Source organism: Saimiri boliviensis, chromosome 14 (genome assembly GCF_048565385.1).
Source record: "Saimiri boliviensis isolate mSaiBol1 chromosome 14, mSaiBol1.pri, whole genome shotgun sequence".
Lineage (NCBI taxonomy): Eukaryota > Metazoa > Chordata > Mammalia > Primates > Cebidae > Saimiri > Saimiri boliviensis.
The window spans coordinates 41,726,874-41,752,783 of NC_133462.1; the positions used below are offsets into that span (position 1 = coordinate 41,726,874).

At 56.9% G+C, this 25,910-nt stretch overlaps 1 protein-coding gene and 1 pseudogene across 5 annotated transcripts in view; one reads left to right on the plus strand and one right to left on the minus strand.

The window, feature by feature from the left end:
- DPP9 (dipeptidyl peptidase 9) overlaps nucleotides 1-25,910 on the plus strand; it is a 52,841-nt gene that overhangs the window by 18,245 nt on the left and 8,686 nt on the right. For all 5 annotated transcript variants that reach the window (XR_005578628.2, XM_074384767.1, XM_039467147.2 and 2 more), the window contains 13 exons: nucleotides 1,944-2,056; nucleotides 3,845-4,018; nucleotides 4,094-4,262; nucleotides 6,359-6,472; nucleotides 6,913-7,041; nucleotides 9,064-9,125; nucleotides 11,978-12,078; nucleotides 14,638-14,815; nucleotides 15,563-15,725; nucleotides 19,734-19,813; nucleotides 20,942-21,094; nucleotides 21,818-21,953; nucleotides 24,935-25,080. Coding sequence is in view for 4 of the 5 variants with exons in the window: in XM_074384767.1 (XP_074240868.1) it covers nucleotides 1,944-2,056; nucleotides 3,845-4,018; nucleotides 4,094-4,262; nucleotides 6,359-6,472; nucleotides 6,913-7,041; nucleotides 9,064-9,125; nucleotides 11,978-12,078; nucleotides 14,638-14,815; nucleotides 15,563-15,725; nucleotides 19,734-19,813; nucleotides 20,942-21,094; nucleotides 21,818-21,953; nucleotides 24,935-25,080 (1,718 nt within the window). In the remaining variant the exon portion in view is untranslated. The remainder of the gene's footprint in view (nucleotides 1-1,943; nucleotides 2,057-3,844; nucleotides 4,019-4,093; nucleotides 4,263-6,358; nucleotides 6,473-6,912; nucleotides 7,042-9,063; nucleotides 9,126-11,977; nucleotides 12,079-14,637; nucleotides 14,816-15,562; nucleotides 15,726-19,733; nucleotides 19,814-20,941; nucleotides 21,095-21,817; nucleotides 21,954-24,934; nucleotides 25,081-25,910) is intronic.
- On the minus strand, nucleotides 25,120-25,832 carry LOC141581116 (uncharacterized; annotated as a pseudogene).

Below are 25,910 nucleotides of genomic sequence, written 5' to 3' on the forward strand. Positions count from 1 at the left end.
TCCCCTTCTTAAAAAAGCAAGCGAGGGCTGGGCATGGTGGCTCGCGACTGTAATCCCAGCACTTTTGGAGGCCGAGATGGGCGGATCACCTGAGGTCAGGAGTTCAAGACCAGCCTGGCCAACATGGTGAAACCCTCTTCTCTACTAAAATTCCAACAAAATTAGCCAGGCGTGTTGGCGGGCGCCTGCCATCCCAGCAGGAGAATTGCTTGACCCTGGGAAGCGGAGGCTTCAGTGAGCCGAGATCACGCCACTGCACTCCAGCCTGGGCAACAGAGCGAGGCTCTGTCTCAAAAAACAAAACAAAACAAAACAGCAAACGAGTATGAGGAGGTCCTGAAAAAGAGGATAGCACCAATCCGAGGCGTCCTCCTGGAGAAACTCAGGTTGGAGGCGGAGGGGCCCGCGGAGGGGCCAGGCTCCCAGGCCTCTCTGTGACTCGTTCGCTGCGTCATGTTGTGTGTGGAGGGGCCCTCCTGGTTTTCCAGGAGAGAGAAAGCCGAGGCTTCCTGGGGATTACCATCCTGCTTCTGCCATTTGCTTTATTAATGACAATGGTACTGTCATCTGGCAAATCCAAGACCTGGCCATTTGGAAGATACGCAGTTATTTTATTTGTCGCTGAGAAACGATTGCACCTTCCACGGTAAGACCTATCCCAAGCCCAGAGACTCACGTACGCGGAAGCCGCGGATTACTGATGAAATACGCTGATTTCGAATCGCACCAAGCGCTCTACGTTTCTTACCTCACGTAACCCACCCAAAACCCTCACTTGGCAGCTCTCACCACTGTCATTTGCTGCGGAAGCTTCGATTAAATGGGTGGTGTGAGGTCAGGGGTGATTCTGCCCTTGCAAGGGACACTGGGAGATGTCTGGGGATGTGTGTGGTTGTCACGTCTGGGCAGTGCCCCGGCATGGAGTGGATAGAGGACACGGATGCTGCTCAGAGCCCCGCAGTACCCAGGACAGCTGCACCCCAGAAGATGGTCCAGGCCTGAATGTGATCGGAGCGAGGCTGGGAATACTGGACTAGGTGTACATTTCCCCCCTTTTTTTTTTTTTTTTTTAAAGACAGAATCTTGTTCTGTCACTCAGGCCAGACTAAGATGCAGTTTTCCCCTGTTGCCCAGGCTGGAGTGCAGTGGCACAATCTTGGCTCACTGCAGCCTCTGCCTCCCGGGTTCAAGGAATTCTCCTGCCTCAGCCTCCTGAGTCGCTGGGATGACCGGCATGTGCCACTGTGCCCGGCTAATTTTTGTGTTTTCAGTAGAGACAGCGTTTCACCATGTTGGCCAGGCTGGTCTTGAACGCCTGACCTCTAGTGATCTGCCCACCTCGGGCTCCCAAAGTGCTGGGATTACAGGCTTGAGCCATGGTACCGGGCCCTCATTCCGCTTTGACAGTTTTGCCCTCCCTCTAATTCTACATCAGTTTAATTCTTGTCCTCTGCAAAAGCCTTGATGAAGTAGGGCCTTGGAGAGCCGGACCCAGCCTGCTGAAAGCTGGTTCCTGTTCCTGGCCTTCTTGTTCTCTTGTGTGCGATTTCTTTTTCCTTTCTTTTCTTTTTTTTTTTTTTTTGGCTGGGGGAGGCGACGGGACCTCGCTCTGTTTCCCAGGCTGGTCTCAAACTCCTGGGCTTAGGCAGTCCTCCCACCTCGGCCTCCCAAACTGCTGGCATTACAGATAAGAGCCACCATGCCCAGCCTCTGCGGACTGTTTCTTCGGTAATTTAGGCCATGAGATTCGGCAGAAACATCTCAGGCGGAAAGCCCTTACTGCCTACATATGCAAACCCAGGATCCATCGCTTTGGAGGAGGGCTGTCCCGCTAGTGGCCTGGCAGAATGTCCCAGAATTAGAGGGAGCCAGCATCGTGGCTGAGGGTGTCTCCCCATCCTGAGCCAGGGTACCCGTTCTAGGTGTTGCGTTTCTCCCTGTAGGGATGCCGTATGGTAGCCGAGAGAACTCCCTCCTGTACTCCGAGATTCCCAAGAAGATCCGGAAAGAGGCTCTGCTGCTTCTCTCCTGGAAGCAGATGCTGGATCACTTCCAGGTGAGCTGTGCTCTTGGGCCTGGGCCCTTCTGCGGGGGAGGAGGTGGACAAAGGCCAGCCCCTCGGGCTGCACACGCCTTCCGTCACCTCTCCCGTCCCACCTGCTCTGAGTTCCCACAAACCCTCTGTCCTCTGGACTCTGGTGGGTGGGTCTTCCCTCCTCCCCACCACCTGTACTTAAGCCTCTGAGAAACTCTTGTCAAGAGCATCTCTTCCCTTCAACCGCATCACCAAAGACTGGGAATTAACTTGGCTTGAGGCCCTTTTAGAGAGACCGGTTAATCATTGATCTCATCCAGTGTTGGCTCTCTAGGGATGGCGGAGGGAGGAAAATGGCTTTCGCGTTGGCTTGGTTTTGTTTTTGATGATTGGGAGCCCGAGGCAGGAGAATTGCTTGAGCCCAGTAATGTGAGACCAGCCTGAGGAGTATAGCAAGACCCCATCTCTACAAAAAATAAAATTAGGCCGGGCGCGGTGGCTCACGGTTATAATCTCAGCGCTTTGTGAGGCCGAGGCGGGTGGATCACGAGGTCGAGAGATCGAGACCATCCTGGCCAACATGGTGAAACCCCGTCACTACTAAAAATACAAAAATTAGCTGGGCGTGGTGGCGGGTGCCTGCAGTCCCAGCTACTCGGGAGGCTGAGACAAGAGAATCGCTTGAACCTGGGAAGTGGAGGTTGCAGTGAGCCAAGATCGTGCCACCAAACTCCAGCCTGGTGACAGAGCAAGACTCCTTCTCAAAAATAAAATAAAATAAAATAAATTAGCCGAGCCTGGTGGCCCTCAACTTGTAGTTCCAACTAATTGGCAGGCTGAGATGGGAAGATCGCTTGAACCTCGGTGTACAAGGCTGCAGTAAACCCCAGTCTCAGCACTGCACTCCAGCCTGGGACATGGTGAAGCCCCTAAAATAGTAATAATCTAACAATAAAGTCATAACGTAAGAGCATAAACGTAACAGTGTTAAAATAAAGATATCAACACTGTGGCTGAGATTATGACACACTCCCACTTTCTCCACGCTGGTTCAGTGGCCCTCGCTTTGGCCTGTCTCTGAGTCCCCAAGCCAGCCAGTGTCCTTGTATTTATGCTGCTTTTGATTCTGTTTTTGTTTTTGTATTTTGAGATGGAGTCTCACTCTGTCCCCCAGGCTAGAGTACAGTGACTTGATCTCTGCTCACTGCAACCTCTACCTCCTGGATTCTAGGGATTGTCTGGCCCCAGCCTCCCAAGCATCTGGGACTACTGGCACACACCACCACACCCAGCTAATTTTTGTATTTTTAGTAGAGATGGGGTTTCACCATGTTGGCCAGGCTGGTCTCGAACTCCTGGCCTCAACTGATGTACCTGCCTGGGCCTTCCAAAGTGCTGGGATTACTAAATCGAAAGCTCTTGATGGGGAGGGATTGTGAACAGGGTAGGAGTCGGGGGAGGCTACCCAGAGAGAGGACTCCATTGGTGTGGGGCAGGGGCCCCCATCTGCTGTGGAGAGGGTCTGTGGGGCGGGAGCTCAGGAAGTGAGGAAACCTCAGGCCCCAGAGTCTCCCCTGCTACCTCCTAGGACACTCAGCCAGTCCAGCAGGGCCAGGCTCGCTGGCAGTCTTTGGCCACCCACTGGGTCAGGGGCTCTGGCAGCCAGTTCTGCCCAGTACAGGAAGTTCTCTCTGGCGAGGCCGAAAGGCAGATTCCCCGGCATCGCCCAGGCACCAGGATCTCTGCCCTGGCCAGTGGGGGATCCTCTTTGCCGGCCGACACTGCCCTCTGTCCTCTGTGTGTTTCCAGGCCACGCCCCACCACGGGGTCTACTCCCGGGAGGAGGAGCTGCTGAGGGAGCGGAAGCGCCTGGGGGTCTTCGGCATCACCTCCTACGACTTCCACAGCGAGAGTGGCCTCTTCCTCTTCCAGGCCAGCAACAGCCTCTTCCACTGCCGGGACGGCGGCAAGAACGGCTTCATGGTGAGCCCCGGCCCTGGCTGCGTGCGGGGGCGGCGTGGCGGCCCCTCCACCTGAGCCGGGCCTCTCTGTCCTCAGGTGTCCCCTATGAAGCCGGTGGAAATCAAGACCCAGTGCTCAGGGCCCCGGATGGACCCCAAAATCTGCCCCGCCGACCCTGCCTTCTTCTCCTTCATCAACAACAGCGACCTGTGGGTGGCCAACATCGAGACGGGCGAGGAGCGGCGGCTGACCTTCTGCCACCAAGGTGGGGCCAGCCCTCCTGTGCACGGCCACCTTCCAGAAAGGCCTCATGGTCCCCATAGCCAGGGTCTTCTCACGTGCACCCCGACAGCAGGCCATCCTCCTGGGCAGACCTGCTGTGCCCGCCGTGTCTCCCAGGAAGTCCTGGTATTCCTGCCAGCTCTGTGGTTTTCTTTTCTGTCTTTTTTTTGAGAGTCTTACTGTCACCCAGGCTGGAGTATAGTGACATGATCTTGATTCACTGCAACCTCTGCCTCTTGGGTTCAAGCAGTTTTCCTGCCTCAGCCTCTCAATTAGCTGGGATTACAGGCACCTGCCACCACGCCCGGCTCTGTGTGTGTGTGTGTGTGTGTGTGTGTGTGTGTGTATTTTTAGTTGTGATGGGGTTTCACCGTGTTGGCTAGGCTCCTCTCAAGCTCCTGACCTCAAATGATCCACCCACCGCAGCCTCCCAAAGTGCTGGGATTACAGACGTGAACCACCACGCCCAGCTGCTCTGTGGTTTTTTCGCTGCAGGCGCCGGCCCAGCCACAGTGCTCTGGACCCTCTGCCAGGCACCCCTGTGTACTTCTGCCCCTGCACACCTTCCCCTCCACTTCGCCTGTTCAGCCCCATCAAGTCAAGGCCGTATCTCACCTGCGTTCTGCGTTCTCCCCACTTCCCTGCTCACCAGGTTTTGAGTCACTGATCACTGTGTTTTCCGTCCCATAAGCCGGGGCCCCACTTTCCAAACCTGTGTAATCGATGACGTCCAGAGACCTTTTTTTTTCTTTCTTTTTTTTTTTTTTTTTTTGAGACAGAGTCTTGCTCTGTTGCCAGGCGCCAGGCTGGAATGCAGTGGCGCGATCTCGGCTCACTGCAAACTCCATCTCCCAGGTTCAAGCAATTCTCCTGCCTCAGCCTCCCGAGTAGCTGGGACTACAGGCGCGGGCCACCACACCCAACTAAATTTTTTTGTATTTTTAGTAGTGATGGGGTTTTACCATGTTGGCCAGGATGGTCTCGATCTCTTGACCTGTGATCCGCCCGCCTCAGCCTCCCAAAATGCTGGGATTACAGGCTTGAGCCACCGCGCCCGGCCTTTTTTTCTTTTTTTTTAATTTAGATGAAGTCTTGCTCTGTTGCCAAGCTGGAGTTCAGCGGCTCGATCTGGGCTCTCTGCAACCTCCGCCTCCTGGGTTCAAGCAATTCCCCTGCCTCAGCCTCCTGAGTAGCTGGCATTACAGGGGCGAGACGGAGTTTCACTCTTGCCCAGGCTGGAGTGCATTGGTGTGATATTGGCTAACTGCAACCTCTGCATCCCAGGTTCAAGCGATTCTCCTGCCCCAGCCTCCCGAGTAGCTGGGATTACAAGTACCTGTCGCCTCGTCTGGCGAATTTTTGTATTTTTAGTAGAGGCGGGGTTTCGCCATGTTGGCCAGGCTGGCCTTGAACTCCTGGCCTCAGATGATCCACCCACATTGACCTCCCAAAGTGCTGGGATTACAGGGGCGCGCCACCACGCCCAACTAATTTTTTTTTTTATTTATTGTAGAGATGGGGTTTCACCATGTTGGCCAGGATGGTCTCGATCTCTTGACCTCGTGATCTGCCGGCCTTGGGACGCATGGAGAAACCATGGGGTTTCTCCATGTTGGCCAGGATGGTGTCAATCTCTTGACCTCGTGATTGGCCTGGCTTAGCCCCCCAAAGTGCTGGGATTATAGGCGTGAGCCACCACGACCAGCCCAGAGATGTTTTTAGTTGGCCCACTTGGGCGTGGATGCTCCTAGTGTGGCATGGCGTACGTGGAGGCCAGGGACACTGCTCCACACCCTGCCATGCCCAGGATGGCCCCACCCCAGAGACTGAGTGGCCCCAATGTGCACAGTGTGGGTGGGGCAGCCCTGCTTCAAAGCAGTCCGCTCCGAGCTCTCTCCTTCTCACCCTCTCTCCCCTCTCAACCCTCGTCCCTCTCACTCCCTCTTTTTCCCTCTCTGTCTCTTCCCCTCTCTCTCCTCCTCCCTCTCCCTCTCTCTCGTGCTGTCCTGGAGCCCCTGGCCATCCCCAATGTCCCTTGGCTGCTCATCGTTTGTCGATGCTCCTCCTCCCTCTGCCTAGGTTTATCCAATGTCCTGGACGACCCCAAGTCTGCGGGCGTGGCCACCTTTGTCATACAGGAAGAGTTCGACCGGTTCACCGGGTACTGGTGGTGCCCCACAGCCTCCTGGGAAGGTAGGGCCCTTCCATTTCTAAACCTGCCCCCACGAGTGCTTGTCCTGCTGGAACCAGACTGTCTGCTTCCTGCTTTTCACTCCTGTCACCTCATGTGACCTCCGCGGTCTTTCCATCCGGCACGTAGAGGGTTCCTTTACGACTGGAGACATCGCTGCTGCCCTAAGAGGGCACCCGGCTCAGCCCATTGCAGCCACGTGGCCACTTCCCGTGCCATTTTATGCTGGGAATAGCCCTCCTCTGATTCCCACTGCACCAGGCAGGAACCTGAGGCCCACAGTTGGGACTGGCATAAGGTGTAGCACGTGGCAAAGCTGGTGTTCCGGCTTCAGAGCCCACGGTGCCCAGCTTCGGGCCGCAGTGCTGCAGAAGTGGGTAGGCTGATGGCAGGGACTCTGCCTCCGCCACCCTCAGCGTCTTGCCTGCCCCCCCGACCCAAGGTCCAGAGGGCCTCAAGACACTGCGGATCCTGTACGAGGAGGTTGATGAGTCCGAGGTGGAGATCATTCACGTCCCTTCTCCTGCACTAGAAGAAAGGAAGACGGACTCGTATCGGTACCCCAGGACAGGTGGGGGTCGGGACAGGTGGGGGCCGGGACAGGTGGGGGCCGGGACAGGTGGGGGCCGGGACAGGTGGGGGGCCGGGACAGGTGGGGGGCCGGGCCGGGGGCCTGAGGCCTCTGAGGTGTGGCTGGTGAGGTGCGCTGTCCCCCAGGCCTTCTGTGCTGCACTTGTGTGCTCCGGACATCTGTGGGGGTGTAGGAGGAAGGCTTCTGCCCTGGAGGGGACGCCCCCTCCTCCTGGCTTCCCACGGCCTCCTGATCACATAGCTCAGAGGTAGGCATGCTGTCTCTGGAAGGGGCCAGGGCACAGGTGTCTCAGGCTTCAGGCGCAGTCGAAGGCAGGCTCTCCTGCAGCGCCCCACTCGGCTGCTGGAGTAGAAGAGCAGCAGGTCCAGGAATGGGCGTGGCCGTGTGCCAGGAAAACTTGAACCGAAGCTTAGATTGCAAATAATTCACCTCGAGATGTAGATGGTCTTCACGTTAGCCAATCTGTCACTCCCGTGCTGTTTGTTTCCTTAACCATCTCAGAACGAAAGGATTTTTAGCCATACAAAAGCAGAAGGCAGGCTGGATTGAGACGGGGTCTCGCTCTGTCCCCCGGCTGGAGTGCAGTGGTGTGAGCTCGGTTCACTGAAGACTGAAGCCCCCACCTCCTGAGTTCAAGGGGTTGTCCTGCCTCATCCTCCCAAGCAGTTGGGACTGCTGGCACACATCCGAATTTTTAGTAGAGATGGGGTTTCACCGTCTCTTTGGATTTGGCCCTCACACTACAGTGGTTTTTGTTTGACTCTTTTTGAGACTGGGTCTCACCTTGTGGCTCCGGGAGGAGTACAGAGGTGTGGCCCCAGCTCACTGCAGCCCCAAATTCCTGGGCTCAAGTGATTCGGCCACTTCGGCCTCCCAAGTAGCTGGGACTGCAGGTGTGCACCACCGTGCCCAGCTAAAATTGAAATTTTTTGTAGAGACAGAGTCTTCCTTGCCCAGCTAATACTTAAATTTTATGTAGAGACGGAGTTTTGCTGTGTTTGCCCAGGCTGGTTTCGAACTCCTGGCCTCAAGCGGTCCTCTCGTTTCAACCTCCCAAAGTGCTGAGATTACAGACGTGAGCCACCATGCCCAGCCACTCTCAATTCTTAAACATCTTTCCTATTGTCTTAAAAGACCTCTGGAGCCAGACAACACACATGCAGCCCAGATCAGCGTGGAGGCCTTGGTTTGCCACCCCCGTGGGGGCACGGAAGAGCATCGCTGTTGCCGGTACTCTTGTGAGTGCCTGCTCTGTGCCATGCTAGATGGATGTTTCCTGTGGGATCTTCAGGCTTCCACTGCAAATGGGCTAAGGCAGTCTTTTCCCCCTCATTTGACAGATGAGAACTCTGAGGCTCAGAGCTGTCACGTGCCCTGGGGGCCAGAGCCATGAGGGCCGGAGTTCAGTTTCTCGTAGGTCTAGCCAGAAAAATAAGGATTCTCCACTGCTGTGGCCCACACTCTCTTTTGGAGCCTGAACTAAATCTCACTCTTCAGAAACCTCTTGGGTCCCTTACATTTCGCCATTGGCCTCCCGAGGGCGCAGGTCGGGCGGTCACACGGGCCCCCTCGCTTTGCATGGGACACATCCCTTTTGTCACGTCGTTGGTGGTTTCCTCGTGACACCTCAGGCTTTGCCGTCTGTTCTGGAGCTCTCCCAAGGCAGGGATGGCATCTTCCTTGTGTCTGCGGCCCCCACAAGCCCCAACTCTCAGCACAGGGTGTGGCCTGTGTTCCTAAATGAGAAAGTCAAATGTCATGTCACTGTCGGGAATGCGATCCAGGCCCAAAATCAGAAGGTCCCGCCTGAGGGGCGTCAGGCCTGTACCAGCCGGGCAAGTTACCTGCAGACCGACCGTGGGACACCTGGCTTCTCCTGCCTGCCCTCCACCCATTGTGCACCTCTCTGCGGACGTCACCCCGAAGCCCAGGCCCCCTGACCCACTCTCAGCATGCACAAGTGATGCCTGCCTGGCAGTCACCTCACTTTGGTTTTTGCAGGCAGCAAGAATCCCAAGATCGCCTTGAAACTGGCGGAGTTCCAGGTGGACACGCAGGGCAAGGTAAGGGGGCCTGGCACGTCCTAGAGAGTCTCCCAGATGATTTGGGGAAGGGCTGGGTAGGCAGCCGGGCAGGACGGGCAGATCACTCGCCTGCCTTCTTGGGGCACTCCCAAGGCCCCATCCCTGCTGCTTGGACTGCCTGGCCATGGACCATCCCTGCGTGTGTCTGGGCCTGCGGTCTGGAATACGGCATGGCGAGCTGGTGTCCCTGCCTCACAGGGGGTCCTGAGACTCAAGGCCACGCCCGAGGTAAGGAACAAGCATTGGGTAGGGGTCCTGCGAGCACAGGTTTGGCAGGCACTCGCAGGCTCCCCTGGGAGGGCGCGACGTGTGGGTCCAGAGCTGCCCTCTCTCCAAGTTTCTAGAACAGAGGACTCTGGGGGGCAGACACCTGGGGGACCCCAACCTCGCCTGAGGTGTTTCTACTCCAGTATTTTGGACAGATCCTCGGGTCAGCTACTGTGTGGAGGGGAGTGTTCTGGACACCCCTGCCTGCCACCTCATTAGCATTTGGCAAGCAGGGTCCTCATCACCTGGGGGTCATCTCAAAGGACCCCACAGCCTGGAGGTGTCCTCAGTCAGCAAAAGGTGTCACCAGCAGATTATTCCTCTGGCCATATCTCCCTCGGCCCCTGCCTTCCCAGCCAGCCGCCTCCAGCCCAGCATGTTCCTCCCACCTCTCACGTCCCTACCCGCCGGGGGCTCCGCCGTAGCCCCTCACTCATCAGTTCTCTCGGAAGTTGCAAATCCCATAAGATCTAGAAAGGTGTCAGGAAGTTAGGTAGTGTCACACTGGGGAACTCACAGACACAGCCCTGGGGGACAGAGGCTGGGTCAGAGGAGAGTAATTGACGGTGGGGACGCCAGGCATTCAGAGACACCCTCGCTTTCCCTGCACCACAGGACGGAAGGGCAGAGACAAACCCAGTAGGCCCCTGTGTGCTTTTGCAAAAGGGACATCATGTTGTGGGGAAGCATGTAAGATAAAATGAACCTGTTTTCATAACTGAAACCTCTGACTGCCTGGTTCAAGCGATTCTCCTGCCTCAGCCTCCCGAGTAGCTAGGACTACAGGCATTGCCACCACGCCCGGATAAGTCTTATATTTTTAGTAGGGACGGGGTTTCACCATATCGGCCAGGCTGGTTTTGAACTCCTGACCTCACAATCCACCCACCTCCACCTCCCGAAGTGCAGGGTTTACAGGTGTGAGCCACCGTGCCCGGCCAGGGTGGATCCTTTTTGACACGATTAGGCTCTCTAGACCTCTTTTGTATTCTTTTTTTTTTTTTTTTTTTTTTTTTGAGACGGAGTTTTGCAGTTTTGCTCGTTACCCAGGCTGGAGTGCAATGGCGCGATCTCGGCTCACCGCAACCTCCGCCCCCTGGGTTCAGGCAATTCTCCTGTCTCAGCCTCCTGAGTAGCTGGGATTACAGGCACGAGCCACCATGCCCAGCTAATTTTTTTGTATTTTTAGTAGAGACGGGGTTTCACCATGTTGACCAGGATGGTCTTGATCTCTTGACCTCGTGATCCACCCGCCTCGGCCTCCCAAAGTGCTGGGATTACAGGCTTGAGCCACCGCGCCCGGCCCTCTTTTGTATTCTTGACAGGAGCATTGGGACACATTTCAGGCGATCGGTCAGAGTGGCTTTGCCAGCCATCCACATGAAACCTCCCTTCAGGCTGGGGTTTGGTTTTGTTTGTTCTTGCTTTTTGAGACGGGGTCTCACTGTCATCCAGGCTGGAGTACACTGGTGCAGCCACGGTCCACTGCAGCCTCAACCTCCCAGGCTCAAGGCAGTCTTCTTGCCTCAGCCTCTTGAGTAGCTGGGACTACCGGTATGCACCACCACACCTAACTAATTGTAGGTTTTGTAGAGATGGGGTCTGTCCATGTTGCCCAGGCCGTTCTGGAACACCTGACCTCAAGTGATCTGCCCACCTCAGCCTCCCAAAGTGCTGGGATTACAGGCGTGGGCCACACTGTTTTAGTGGCTCCTTGCACTCTTGAGATGTGCAGAGTCCTTAGGTGGGCTTGGCTGATGCCAGTCAAACAAGGCAGCTTGGAGATGTAGGGCTGGTGGCCCACTCAGGTGGTAGAGCTGGAGGCCCCGCCACCCTTTCTCCCTTTAATCTCTTGGAGATGCCGTGCCAGCCCCAGTTACGTGGGAGGAAGACCTGGTCCCCTTTCTCTCAATCCCCTGGAGATGCCAGCCCTGTTTAGGTTCAAGGAAGCCCCAGGTGCCCTTTCTCTCGATACCCTGGAGACACCATGCCAGCCCTGTTTATGCCTGGGGAAACCCTGGGTCCAGGGGCTGTGTTTGCCCAGAGCCACCTGGCTCTAAGGGACAGCCCAGACCAGAGCCTTTGGGTCCAGGCACCCGCTGGGGTGCTGCCATTGGCTCACCCAGCCCACTCGCCCCGTTGGGTTCCCGTAGTCATTTGTTTGGGCCATGACAAACTGCCACAGACTGGGTGGCGTACATGGCCAAAATGGACTGTCTCCTGATTCTGGGGCTCAGTGTCCAACGCCAGGCTGCTGGCAGGTGGATCCTTCTCCATGGCTTCTTGGTGGCCATTGCTTCCTGTGTCCCTTTTCAAGACGCCTCCCTCTGTGTGTGTCCACACGTCTCCCTCGTAAGGACAGCAGTCTTGCTGGGTCAAGGCCCGCCCCTCTCCTACAGCCTCGCCTTAACTCAGTACATCTGCAGGGGCCCCATTTTCAAAGGAGGTCACGTTCTGAGGTCCTGGGGGCTGGGACTCCAGCATATGAATCTGGGGGGACACGACAAACAGGTGGGGGTCACACTGGGCAGGCCAGGGCGTGACCCACACCTGTTTCCCTTCAGATCGTCTCGACCCAGGAGAAGGAGCTGGTGCAGCCCTTCAGCTCGCTGTTCCCGAAGGTGGAGTACATCGCCAGGGCCGGGTGGACCCGGGACGGCAAATAGTGAGTATCTCCGGCTGGGCCCTGAGGAATTCACAGGCAGGCCCCTGGGTCCTGGGCAGCCACCGAAGCCGCCTCCCAGCCTTCTGTGCCGTTCCTTCCATCTGCTCACATGCCTTCCCGAAGTGCCACCGCCGGGACGGGTCTCAGCCCAGTGTCCAAAGGGCCCTCCTGACCTTGGCCAGTTTGAGGATGACACACTGGACTAGTGAGTCCCAGTGGCAGAGCCACGAGACACGCAGATCTAGTGTCCCAAAGTGGGGAGGAGACCTACAGAGGGGATCTCAGGTGTCCCCAGACCTCAGGCTCAGTCAGAAAAACTGAGTCGCAAAGTAGGGGTGCTCCCCGTACTCACTCTGCAGCCTCCCACCCATGTCAGGGAGAAAACGCTCTACCGCCACCCTAAACAGGGGCCAGGCCCCAGCGGGCAAATTTAGCCTCTGCCTGTTTTTGTACATTCCATGAGCTTAGAATGGCATTTACGCTTATTTATTTATTTATTTATGATTTTCTGAGATGGAGTCTCACTCTGTCGCCCAGGCTGGAGTACAGTGGTTCAAACTTGTATTTTTAGTAGAGATGGGGTTTCACATGTTGACCAGGCTGGTCTCGAACTCCTGGCCTCAAGTGATTAGCCTGCCTCTGCCTCGGCATTTATGCTTTTAGTGAATGGGGGTCAGAAGGGAGGGGATTCACAGGAGATTTTATCACACGTGAAAGTGACGTGACGTCCACATCCTAGCATCCATGCATAAAGTTGTTTTGGCACACAGCCACACCAACCCGTTTCCAGACTGTCAGTCACATAATTGAGTAGCTGTGACAGAAACTGTGTCCCACCAAACTCAAAAGTATTTAATATCTGGCCCTGTTTCACAGAAAAACTGCTTCCCAAGGCTGGGCGCGGTGGCTCATGCCTGTAATCCAAGCACTTTGGGAGGCTGAGGCAGGTGAATCACAATGTCAGGAGTTTGAGACCAGCCTGGCCAACATAGTGAAACCCCATCTCTACCAAAAATACAAAAAATTAGCTGGGCCTGGTGGCGTGCACCTGTAATCCCAGCTACTCGGGAGGCTCAGAGAGGAGGATTGCTTGAACCCGGGAAGCAAAGGTTGCAGTGAGCTAAGGTTGCACCATTGCCCTTCAGTCTGGGTGACAGTGCGAGACTCTGTCTCAAAAAAGTAAGAAGAGGGCTGGGCGCAGTTGCTCACACCTGTAATCCCAGCACTTTACAGCTGAGGCAGGTGGATACAAGGTCAGGAGCTTGAGACCATCCTGGCCAACGTGGTGAAACCCTGTCTCTACCAAAATACAAAAAACTAGCCGGGTGTGGTGGCGCATGCCTGTAATCCCAGCTTCTCGGGAGGCTGAGGCAGGGGAATCGCTTAAACCTGGGAGGTGGAGTTTGCAGTGAGCCAAGATCACGCCTCTGAACTCCAGCCTGGTGACAGAGCAAGACCCTGTCTCAAAAGAAGAAAAAAATACCTGCTTCCCCTGCACTACACTGCTAGGTCTCCTTTCCTTTTTAAATTTTTAATATTTTTTGTAGAGATGGGGTTTTTCTCTGTGGCCCAGGCTGGAGGGCAGTGGCACCCTCATAGCTCACTGTACCCTCAAACTCCTGGACTCGAGCAGTCCTCCCACCTCAGCCTCCTGAGTAGCTGGGATCACAGGCAGGAGCCACTGTGCCTTGCTAATAGCAACAGAGTCTTGCCCTGTTGGCCAGGCTGGTCTCAAACTCCCGGGCTCAAGGAGTCCTCCCGCCTTGGCCTCTCAAATGCTGGGATGGCAGGTCTGAGCCCGGCGCCCACTCTCGTCAGGACTTCACATCCCTGTGACGCTTCCCTCTGCTTTGGTTTTTGTTTGTGCGGAGGGGCTGCTTTTCCACGTCGAATACTGACATCTCTGAAGATAAATTCAAGTTTAGAAAGTGTTCATTCAGGCCGGGCGTGGTGGCTCATACCTGTAATCCCAGCACTTTGGGATGCTGAGGCTGGAGGATCATTTGAGGTCAGAAGTTCGAGACCAGCCTGGGCAACATGGTGAAACCCCATTTGTGCTAAAACTATAAAAGTTAGCCAGGCGTGGCCGCGGGTGCCTGTAATTCCAGCAACTCAGGGGGCTGAGGCTGGAGAATCTCTAGAACTTGGGAGCCGGAGGCTGCCATGAGCCGAGATCGCGCCATTGCACTCCAGCCTGGGCAACAAGAGCAAAACTCCATCTCAATAATAAATAAAATAAAGCAAGCTATGAAATAAAGCCTTGCAACTGTGGGCCGAGGAGTCGGTGAAGAGGAGAAACTGTTAAACAGCTTGCTGCCCTGAGATTTAGGCCACTGTTTCTGGAACACTCGGATCATGGAGTCTTGTCACGTATCCTGTCATCCCCTAAGTACATGCCAGGAAGGAAGCCTGTGGGTGCTGCGGGGTTACTCGGCCAAGAGCAGGTGAAGCCGACGCAGGAAGCCCGGTCCTGATTCCACCTGGGTTTGGACGCTATACCCCTAGCTTCTCTCTGCGGGCCACTGAGGCTCCCTGCTTCCCTCCCGTCTTCCCTCTCAGTGCCTGGGCCATGTTCCTGGATCGGCCCCAGCAGTGGCTCCAGCTCGTCCTCCTCCCCCCAGCCCTGTTCATCCCGAGCACGGAGAATGAGGAGCAGCGGCTAGCCTCCGCCAGAGCGGTCCCCAGGAACGTCCAGCCGTACGTGGTGTATGAGGAGGTCACGAATGTCTGGATCAATGTAAGCGGGGCAAGCGCCAGTGGCATGGGGTTTGCCCTTGCATGGAGAAGGGAGCTCAGGGCTTGGCCATCCCTGGCTAGTGGGGAAGTGGGTCTGGGAGGCTGGTGAGACCGGCCGCAGTTGGAGCCTGTCCCTCATACATTTTTTTTTTTTTTTTTTTTTTTGAGACAGAGTTTTGCTCTTGCTGCCCAGGCTGGAGTGCAGTGGCGCACTGCAACTTCTGCCTCCCGGGTTCAAGCGATTCTCCTGGATTATAGGCACGTGCCGCCATGCCCGGCTAATTGTATTTTTAGTAGAGACGGGTTTCTCCATGTTGGTCAGGCTGGTCTCAAACTCCTGACCTCAGGTGATCCGCCCGCCTCAGCCTCCCAAAGTGCTGGGATTACAGGCGTGAGCCACCTCGCCTGGCTTTCTTTTTAAAGTAGAGACAGGGTTGCTCTGTTGTCCAGACTGGAGTGCAGTGGCTCAGTCATAGCTCACTGCAGCCTCGACCTCCAGGGCTTAAGTGGTCCTCCCACCTCAGCATCCTGAGTAGCTACAACGACAAGCCTGCCCCACCATGCCTGGCTAACGTACTACTTCATTTTTAGAGGTAGGGTCTTATTGTGTTGTCCAGGCTGGTCTCAGACTCCTGGGCTCAAGTAAGTTTCCCGCCACAACCTCCCAGACTGCTGGGATTACAGCTGTGAGGTGCCATGCCCGGCTGCCTCCGCCTTCTGACGCATCTTCTGTCTCCTTTCCGGACAGGTTCATGACATCTTCTATCCCTTCCCCCAATCAGAGGGAGAGGACGAGCTCTGCTTCCTCCGCGCCAATGAGTGCAAGACCGGCTTCTGCCATTTGTACAAAGTCACCGCCGTTTTAAAATCCCAGGGCTACGACTGGAGCGAGCCCTTCAGCCCCAGGGAAGGTGAGCAGAGTCTGACGAATGCTGTTGACTCATTGCGTTAGTCACATGTGGTTCAATATGTTGTTTGTTCATTGATTGGCTCCCAACTCAGCTGGCACCCCCTGCAGGAGAGGGGACAAGGATGGGCAGGAAGCCAGCCTTCCCCAGTGACTGGTCACAGTCTGGCAGGGCTTAGAGCAGGCAGCTATTCAGGCAGCAGATTTATTGAGCACCTCCCCTGTGCCAGGCCCTTAGCACGACCAGGGGTTGGCCACCTATGGCCCTCAGGTCAAATTTGGCCCACCAGCTGTGTTCATCAATAAAGTTTTATTGGCACTGGGCCACAGCCACTTGTTTACAGACTGTCTGTGGCCACTTTTGTGCTGCAGCAGCAGAACTGAATAGTCACAGCAGAAACTGTCATGCAAGGCCAAGATTTACTGTCCAGCCCTTTGTAAGAAACCCTTGCTGGTGCCTGCTGTAGGTAGTAGTGATAGAATTATTCATTGTAAACAAAAAAAAAAGGAAAAAGCTCTTGGGGTGTTCTAGTGGAGGAGGCAATATTCCACAAATGGAGGTACTGCCTCTGGCATGATGAGCGTGGTGGAAGGAAATGCAGTCGGGCAAGAGGCTTGAGTGCAAGGGGGCTTCCTTGTAGAACGGGAGAGCGTGAGGATGTCTCTGGATAGCATGCTGTGGAGTGGGAACCTGGAGGAGGTGAGGGGTCCACACAGCAGCTCTGGGCAGAGCCACAGCCCGTGCAAAGGCCCTGGGGCAGGACTGTGCCTGGCATGCTGGAGGACTAGGGAGGAGGTCCCTGTGGCTGGAGCAGAGGGAGAACAGGGAGGAGAGGGTGGGGAGGGACAGAGCAGACAGCACAGGTCCTGCTGGGCCTCCAGGAGGACTTGGCTTTGACCCCAAGGGAAATAGGAAGTTGTCAGCCTTACCTCGGTTTAAGATGACTCCTCGTCCAGGCGCGGTGGCTCACACCTGTGATCCCAGCACTTTGGGAGGCCAAGGTGGACGGATCACGAGGTCAGGAGATCGAGACCATCCTGGCCAACATGGTGAAACTCCATCTCTACTAAAAATACAAAAGTTAGCTGGGCATGGTGGCGCGCACCTGTAATCCCAGCTACTCAGGAGGCTGAGGCAGGAGAATCGCTTGAACCTAGGAGGCGGAGGTTGTATTAAGGTGAGATCGTGCCGCCACCTGGTAATAGAGCGAGACTGTCTCAAAAAAAAAAAAAAAAAAAGACAAAAAAAACCCACCAAGATGACTCCTCTGGTTGCAGCTTACACAGGCCCAGGGGCTGGGGGAGGCGACAGGCTTGCTGCCATGGCAGTGGCTGAGCTGTCCTGGTAGGTCTGATTCTGGACGTGCTCTGGCAGCTGCGCCCACACCGTCTGCAGTGGAACGGGTTGGGGATCAGAGAGGAGGGAGGCAGCGTGGATGCCCAGAGGGGTCTGCAGGTCCAGCCTGAGACAGACTCCGAGAGGGACTGTTAGAGGAGAGAAAAATCCAGAGTCAGGTTTGGATGTGTTCAAGTTGAGGTACTCTGTAGTGGGGATGCTGTGTGGGCCATTTCCCGGGCCTGGAGCTTGGGGAACCAAGCCAGATTCCTGGCGGGAGCTCAGGTGTCCTTGCACGCTGATGGTGTCAGTCTTGGGATGGGACAGAGCTCTCAAGGGTCGAACCTGAAGAGAGAGGCAGGGTGGTCAGGGAGCCCCGGGCTCTTTAACATTAGAGCAGGGACACCATGGGCGCTGGAGCTGGGCGGTTCTCTGTGGCACGGCCATCTGTGCACTGAGCAGCATCCCTGGACTCCAGCCGTGACAACCAAAGATGTCCCTAGATGTGGCCCAGTGCCCTTTGGGGGTAGAGGCCTCACAGCAGCCAAGGCAGGTTCCAACACAGGGGACAGAGACTCCCGGGAAGGAGGCGTCCAAGAGTGCCGGAGCCGAGGGGAAAATGAGCCAGTGACGGGCGATGCCATAGGCTGCCTCGGAGCTGAGTATGAACTGGGGCCGGGGCGCGGGGTGGGGGGGGGCGGGCATGGTGACAGCTCCCTCAGGCCAGTATCGGGGTCCTCCTGGGTGGGGATCTGTCTTCAGCTCATCGGTGTTTCGCTTTCTGCCACCACTGCCTGGCATTGGGATTTCATGTAGATGCTTGTTTTGCCCTCTATGGGAAAATGGGCCAGCCTGAGCGTTCATGTTTCAAATGTAGTCTCAAGTGGAGCCGGCAGCAGCTACCGCCCTCCAGGGGCACGGACCCTCCAGGCTGCTGCAGTGCCCCCAGGAACCCCCCGGCCTGTGAGGTGGGCACACTAGGTTTCCCAGCACCCTGCTCAGCCCCCAGCACACAACACGCATCTCCTAGACAGCAGCTGCACAGCAAGGAGGTGACCCCGAGTGATATTCCATCGGAAGGAACACGTCGGGACTCGGGCAGGACCCTGGCCCCAATACCACGAGTAACCCCACCCAGACCTCCACACCAGGGAAACCAGGTCTCCCATCCCGTGCTGTTCATCCCTCCCAGCAGACAGGTTTGCAGCAGCTTGTTTAGACCCAAAAGGTTAAGAAAGGACAGTGAGTCCTCATTTACAGACTCTCAGTGTGTTTCTGCTGCGTGCCGTGACGCGTCCCACACTGTCGTTCTTTACTGGTGAAAATTCAAAAGTGAGGTCAACCCTCCCAGCCCTCAAAAAAACAGTCATAAAACCAGCAGAGCCCTGGTCTCTAGCCCTAGTGCTTTCCCGTGTCTTGTTCCAGCCAGGCACGTGGCTCACACCTGGGCCTCCAGCACTTTGGGAGAGGAGGATCCCTTGAGCCCAGGAGTTTAAGACCAGCCTGGGCACCGTAATACCCTGTTTCTAACCACCCCCACCCCCCCAAAAAAAAGTCGGCCAGGCGTGGTAGCTCATGCCTGTAATCTCAGCACTTTGGGAGGCTGAGGCGGGTGGATCATCTGAGGTCAGGAGTTCGAGACCAGCCTGGCCAACATGGTGAAACCCCGCCTTTACTAAAAGTACAAAAATTAGCCTACGTGGTAGTGGGCCACTGTAATCCCAGCTACTTGGGAGGCTGAGGCAGGAGAATCGCCTGAACCCCGGCGGCGGAGGTTGCAGTGAGCTGAAAACATGCCATTGCACGCCGGCCTGGGCGACAAGAGCAAAACTCCATCTTAAAAACAAAAAAATAACTCTTGTTCTACAAAATCCTAAAGCGTCCCAAGAGGTGATGGGCCCGGTTGCCTCCACTCTCCCCTGTGCCACACACAGATGTCATGTGGCCTTTAGAGGGTTCTAAAATTAGGGAATTCCAGTAAAAATCCAGATTCCTAGTTTCTTTTCTTCCTCTTTTTTAAGACAGGTTCTTGACTGGGCACGGTGGCTCACACCTGTAATCCAAACAGGCGGATCACCTGAGGTCGGGAGTTCAATACCAGCCTGACCAACATGGTGAAACCTTGTCTTTATTAAAAAAAAAAAAAGAAGAAGAAGACAGGTTCTTGCTCTGTCACCCGGGCTAGGGTGCAGGAGTTCGCTCATAGCTCACCACAGCCTCAACCTCCTGGGCTCAAGCGATCCTCCCAGCTCAGTCTTCCAAGTAGCTTGGACCACAGGCACACGCCACCATGTCTGGCGAACTTTTTTTTTTTTTTTTTTTTGTAGAGACCAGATCTCACTATTTTGCCCAGGCTGGTCTCAAACTCCTGGCCTCAGGCAACCCTCCTGCCTCGGCTTCCCAAAGTGCTGGGATTACCGCCGTGAGCCAGGCGCCCGCTGGTTTCTCGTGGGCAACACTGGGCCTGCCATCCACATGGCAGGCATAGCCCCCACAGGCCTCCTGGCCCGTCTGGCAGGTCCGACGCAGTGGCCTGCGCTGGCGTGTGAGTTCATAGCAAGCTGGGGCTTCACCGGCTCTGTGGCCAGCTGGCTTGGGTGCAGTTTGGCCTGGGTGCCTTTGTGTGCCTGCATGGCCTCCCAGACCCCTTCACCTCCCTCCTTTCTTTCCTTCCAGATGATTTTAAGTGCCCCATTAAGGAAGAGATTGCTCTGACCAGTGGTGAATGGGAGGTTTTGGCGAGGCACGGTTCCAAGGTACGAGGGTCTGCTTGCTGTCCTCCCCTGCCCCACACACGGGTGTTTTACAAACACACACACGCAGGTACACACACACGCTCACACCTACGTGCACACAGACCTGTGAGGACTCGGCTTTTAAACATCTGGCAGGCCTCAGCGTGACGTCTGCCGTACACGCAAGCCAGTCATCTCGTCCCATCCCCGTCTCATCACGAACGTGGTGCCGTTCGGGGGTTTTATCCTTTTACCCTGAAATCAAGAAAAATGTTGGAAGCCTTTTAGAAATCATGAAAGAGGAAGCGTGTCCTCTGCAGGGCTGTGCGTCCAGCTGCCTTGTGGGATGAGATGCTCCCTGATCTGGAGGCCTGTGCCCCCCCTGTCCCAAGAGACCACTTATCAGTTTCTTCACGTCGTGGGGTCCCTGGTCACCCCAGGCTCCGGCTGCCTCCACTGGCCTCTCAGGCCCTGGGCACAGGGTGACGCCCTCTTACCCCTTGGGGCTCTGTGGTCTCCTGGCTCCTTTCTGGGCATCAGCCAGAGCCTGCTCGCTCCCGGCAGCAGCAGTGGTTTTGGGACCGTTCGTGTCGGAGCGCTGGGGAAGGAGCTGCTGCTGCCTTCGGGCCAGAGGGCCCTGGCGCTTACGCAGTGTAGGCTGCCGTCCCGCTCCTCCAGGGGACCCCACTTTGGTCCCCACTGGGACTTCCACCAGGAAGGTAGGGCCCTGCCACTTCTGAACCCAAGCACCTGGGTCGAAGGAATGGCTGACGAGGCGGGAGACTGCCAGGTTCCTCTGAGCCTCTGTCTCTGGCACGGTGCCCTCCCTGGCCTTCCCACCTGGCTCTGGCAGTCCCTCCCAATTCAAGCCTGGAAAGAGCCATCTGGGGGTGGAGTGCAGCCTCTGAGTCCCGCCTGAGGACGCGCAGTTCCCAGCTCCACCAAGGGCTACTCTTGGCCCCCAGGGCCAGATGGGCACATCTCTCAGGGACGGTTCATCTCCAGCCAGCAGCCAAAGCCAGACTTGGGAGAGGACAGGATGCACCCAGTCCGAGGAGTAACATGGGGCCCACTTCCGTGGGGCGTGGAGAGGGGCATGGCCTTAGAGGCATCTGGGACGTGTCACGAGGACCCCTTATCTCCATGCAGATCTGGGTCAACGAGGAGACCAAGCTGGTGTACTTCCAGGGCACCAAGGACACGCCACTGGAGCACCACCTCTACGTGGTCAGCTACGAGGCAGCTGGGGAGATCGTGCGCCTCACCACGCCCGGCTTCTCCCACAGCTGCTCCATGAGCCAGGTGAGCACTGCCCAGCTTCACAGCACCACCCCGTGCCCATCCAGCAGCTCCCAGCCAGAGCAGTCAGTCTCTGATGGCCAGGCACAGTACTCAGGGACATTCTCAGGGTCTCGCATGCTCATAGCTGCCTTGGGGCCGGCGGTACCCACCCCTTCCTCCCTGGGAAGTGCCTCACCCAGGAGGCAGGGGTGGGTACCGCCGGCCCCAAGGAGTGAATTGCCACCACCCACCGCAGGGTAGTAAATGGAGGAGCCCCTCAGTGCCTATCGGATGAGCCTGGGCCTTGCCGCTCTGTGTGCAGTGGGATATGGCCCTTAGCCTCTCAGAACATTCTAGAAGTCAGGCGGTGGCTATGCAGAGGGCTACCCCTCGTCCCGGACCCGAGTTGGCTGCAGTTTGCCAGTTGTGGAACCAGCAAGTGTGCGGGCCTGGGCAACGGCAGAGCCTTCAGCAGATCCCGGGGCGTTAGTGACTGCCCGTGGGCCACTGGCTGGGGGACAAGCGCCTCCTGGCCTCAGCTTCCTGCTCTGCAGAAGCAGGTGATGGCAGTGGTGCCCACCTTACAGCGGTGGGTGGAGCTTTGAGGTTTTATGACAGGCAGGGGCACAGGGATGGGGGCGCATGGGGGTGAGCAGGAGGGAAGCTATCCCAAGGCTGAGGTGGGCACCCAGCGGAGGGGTGCAGCGGCGCTCTGCAGAGCTCATCGCCCCGTTCCACCCCCAGAACTTCGACATGTTCATCAGCCACTACAGCAGCGTGAGCACGCCGCCCTGCGTGCACGTCTACAAGCTGAGTGGCCCCGACGACGACCCCCTGCACAAGCAGCCCCGCTTCTGGGCCAGCATGATGGAGGCAGCCAGTGAGTAGCCCCCGCCCCACGCCGCCCCGCCCAGCCCCACAGGAGCCTCAGCTCTCCAAGCTGTAAAACGGGACAAGGGCCCCATGCTAGGATGAGAGGCGGAGGCCTGGGGGTGGCCTGCTTGGCCTCCCCCAGCACCCAGACCCCTCCCAGGAGCCCAAGAACTCATCACAGGACATGACCGACAGCCCCAGCAGTCCGTGGGCCCTGCCGCCCGAGACGGTCCTGGGTCTCAGCTGCAGTCAATGGCTGGACTGCATGGAACCCAGTAGGGATGTTGCTCCGTGCCAACCCCCTGCCCAACGGCAACCAGCGAGACACAGACCCTGTCACTGTGAGCTCCCAGGGTAGTGGGCAGGTGACGAATAAATGTTTTCATCAGCCAGGCACAGTGGCTCATACCTGTAATCCCAGTGCTTTGGGAGGCTGAGGCAGGAGGACTGCTTGAGCCTAGGAGTTTGAGGCCACCCTGAGCAACATAGCAAGACCCCCCTCTACAAACATGTTTCAAATTAGCCGGGTATAGTGTTGTGCACCTGTAGCCCAGCTGCTCAGGAGAGCGAGGTGAAAGGATGGTTTGAGCCTGGGAGGTGGAGGCTGCAGTGAGCTGTGATTGCACCACTGCGCTCCAGCCTGGGCAACAGAGCAAGACCCTGATCTAAAAAAAAGATAAAACTTAAAAACATTTTGATCAGTGGTGGTCCGTGCAGGGGTGGCCGGGACCCCACAGTCCACCCACGCTGGCTTGAAACCCACTGTGGTTCTCAAGCTTTCCACTTCATCTTCTCTGGGACCCTGGAGTCGTGGCCACAGTGGCATGTAGAGGGTCCTTTAGGGTGTCCTGTGCCCAGAGGCTGCCACCCACAGCAGCACTGTCATTCCAAGGCCTTTGTCGGGACAAGGAGCAAGGGGTCAGTCACAAGGGAGCCTCAGGAAATGAGACAACCCGACACCTTGCCCCGGAGCCTGGAGGTTGGCCAGGACCCTGCACTGGTGACCCCGGGTTCCAGGACTGGTCCCATCACACACATCAGCTTATCACCATGAAGTGTCCTTTATCAATGCAACTGTGTACACAGAGTGCAGGATGAAAGCCAGCCACCTGGCACACTCCCAGGCTCCCAGGCGCCACTCAGTACAAAGACCACCACCCTTGCTCTGGCTCTGCCGTGTTGGTGGGCTTCCGGGACATTCTAAACACAGCACATTTCTAGCATATGCGGGGTGTGTGTGGGCTGGAAAGCAGCTGTGATGCCCTCACCCCCCGAGCAGAAACAGATCCCAGGCCTCCCTCCAGAGCTGTCCCCTAATCTCCCATCTGCACCGACACAGGCAGAAGCTGGGGCACTGGGTTCGGATGAGGAGACAGGCCAGGGCGGGCGAGGGGCTCAGAAGGGCACGTGGCCCAGCAGTGCGGCAGAGACTGGAACCCCAGCGCCCTGGGGAATGAGGGCCCTGTTTCTGGAAACTCTCAGTCTGTGCCACATTTGAAGATGGCCTGCATTAGGAGTCGGCCCACTGCCGCCAAATCCAGCCACGCGCCATCTTTCTCGTGTGGTGTGTGGCCGAAGAGTCACAGCACAGAGTGTGTGCCCTGCCATGCCAATCCCCTGAGCCTGTTCTGGCCCTCTACAGTAAACTGCCACCCCCAGACCTGGAGTGCCCTTTACTCATCTTCCCGTAAATTGCCTCACCAAACTTACCTACATAACCTTTCTTTAAAAAAAAGACTTTGAGCCAGGCGCGGTGGCTCACACCTGTAATCCCAGCACTTTGGGAGGCCAAGGTGGGCGGATCACCTGAGATCAGGAATTCCATGACGGGCCGAGGTGACTCCTGCCTGTAATCCCAGCCCTTTGCGAGACCAAGGCAGGTGGATCACCTGAGGTCAGGAGTTTGAGACCAGCCTGGCCAGTAAGGTGAAACCCTGTCTCTACTAAAAATACAGAAATTAGCCAAGTGTGGTGGTGAGCACCACCCACGCTGGCTTGAAACCCGCTGTGGTTCTCAGCTACTCGGGAAGCTGAGGCAGGAGAATCACTTGAACCTGGGAGGTGCAGGTGGCAGTGAGCCAAGATCACGCCACTGCACTCCAGCCTGGGTGATAGAGCGAGACTCCGTCTCAAAAAAGAAAAAAGGAGTTCGAGACCAGCCTAGCCAACATGGTGAAACCGGTCTCTACTAAAAATACAAAAACATTAGACAGGCGTGGTGGCGCATGTAATCCCAGCTACTGGGGAGGCTGAGGCAGGAGAATTGCTTGAATCTGGGAGGTGAAGGTTACAGTGAGCTGATATTGAAAGACTCTCTCAAAAAAAGAAAAACCCCCACCATCCTAATTGGATAATCACTGTTGCTTTGCAAAAATAGCAGTGACCCCATTCAGGAGGCCGAGGTGGGAGGATCGCTTGAGGCCAGGAAGTTGAGACCAGCCTGGGCAACAGGGAGATGAGACCCCATGCCTACAAAAACTGTACAGATTTTATTTTCATTAAAAAACAATTTTTTTTTTTTTTTTTTTTTTTTGAGACGGAGTTCCGCTCTTGTTACCCAGGCTGGAGTGCAATGGCGCGATCTCGGCTCACCGCAACCTCCGCCTCCTGGGTTCAGGCAATTCTCCTGCCTCAGCCTCCTGAGTAGCTGGGATTACAGGCACGCGCCACCATGCCCAGCTAATTTTTTGTATTTTTAGTAGAGACGGGGTTTCACCATGTTGACCAGGATGGTCTCGATCTCTCGACCTCGTGATCCACCCGCCTCGGCCTCCCAAAGTGCTGGGATTACAGGCTTGAGCCACCGCACCCGGCCTTAAAAAACAATTTTTTTTCAATCATCAACCCTCAGGAAGCCTAGGAGAAGGGGGGGCTGCTTCAGCCCACCCTCCGAGGCTTCGGGTGGGCAGTGGAACAAGGGTGCCAGGCAGATGTGGCCTCCCCGGCCAGCCAGACACCCAGGAGGCCACAGACGCCCTGTCCCCGCAGGCTGCCCCCCGGATTACGTGCCTCCAGAGATCTTCCACTTCCAGACGCGCTCGGACGTGCGGCTCTATGGCATGATCTACAAGCCCCACGCCTTGCAGCCGGGGAAGAAGCACCCCACCGTCCTCTTTGTGTATGGAGGCCCCCAGGTGGGTGCACACCTGTCCCCAGGCCCCCACCCCACCATCCACCGAGGACTCCCCGGCCACTCGCCCAGTGTCCCAGCCCGCCCTGCCTGTCCTGACGACACAGCGTTCTCGGGGCCCCTCAGTCTCCTGCCTCAGTCCCGTCTGCACGCTCCCCGTCCTTCCTGGATGGCCTCCCCTTCCCTCTCCGCCTGCTAACATTCCCCTCCTCCTCTGGGAAGTCCCCTGGTTTCCAGGTTGGGATACAAGTGGCCATGGGCCCTGGGCCCAATTCCCGGAGCAGGGGTCAGGAGTAGGCAGCAGATTGGCAGGTGGACCAACTTAGGCACGGATCTCGCCCACAGCAGCTCTGCCCACCTGGGGGACACAGGGCGATGTCTGGGGACCTTGTGGTTCATCACAGCTGGGAGTTCTGGCCTGGAGTGGCTGCTGAGCGCCCTGCAACGCCCAGACTGGCCCCAGCCCAGAGAATCGGCCACCCAATGTCAGTGGTGCCAAAGTGGTTGTTCCAGGCAGGACTGGGGCACTGGCCCAGCTGAGGAGCCTGACAGGCCCCAGAGCACAGAGGGCCCCTCCTACCTTCTCACTCCCAGGTGTCCATTCAGAGCCTCCAGGGCTGCCGTGGCCTCATGCCGCAGCACAGGCACCTTCGTTAGCTCTAAGGCCCCAGCCAGGCCCAGTCCCCAGCCCGCCGGCATCTCCCCTGCCTGCCAGCATCTCCCCGGGCCGCCAACATCTCCCCTGCCTGTCGACATCTCCCCGGCCCGCCGGCATCTCCCCGGGCCGCCGGCATCTCCCTGGGCTGGCCCATCCTGCCTGGCGTCTCCTGCCGG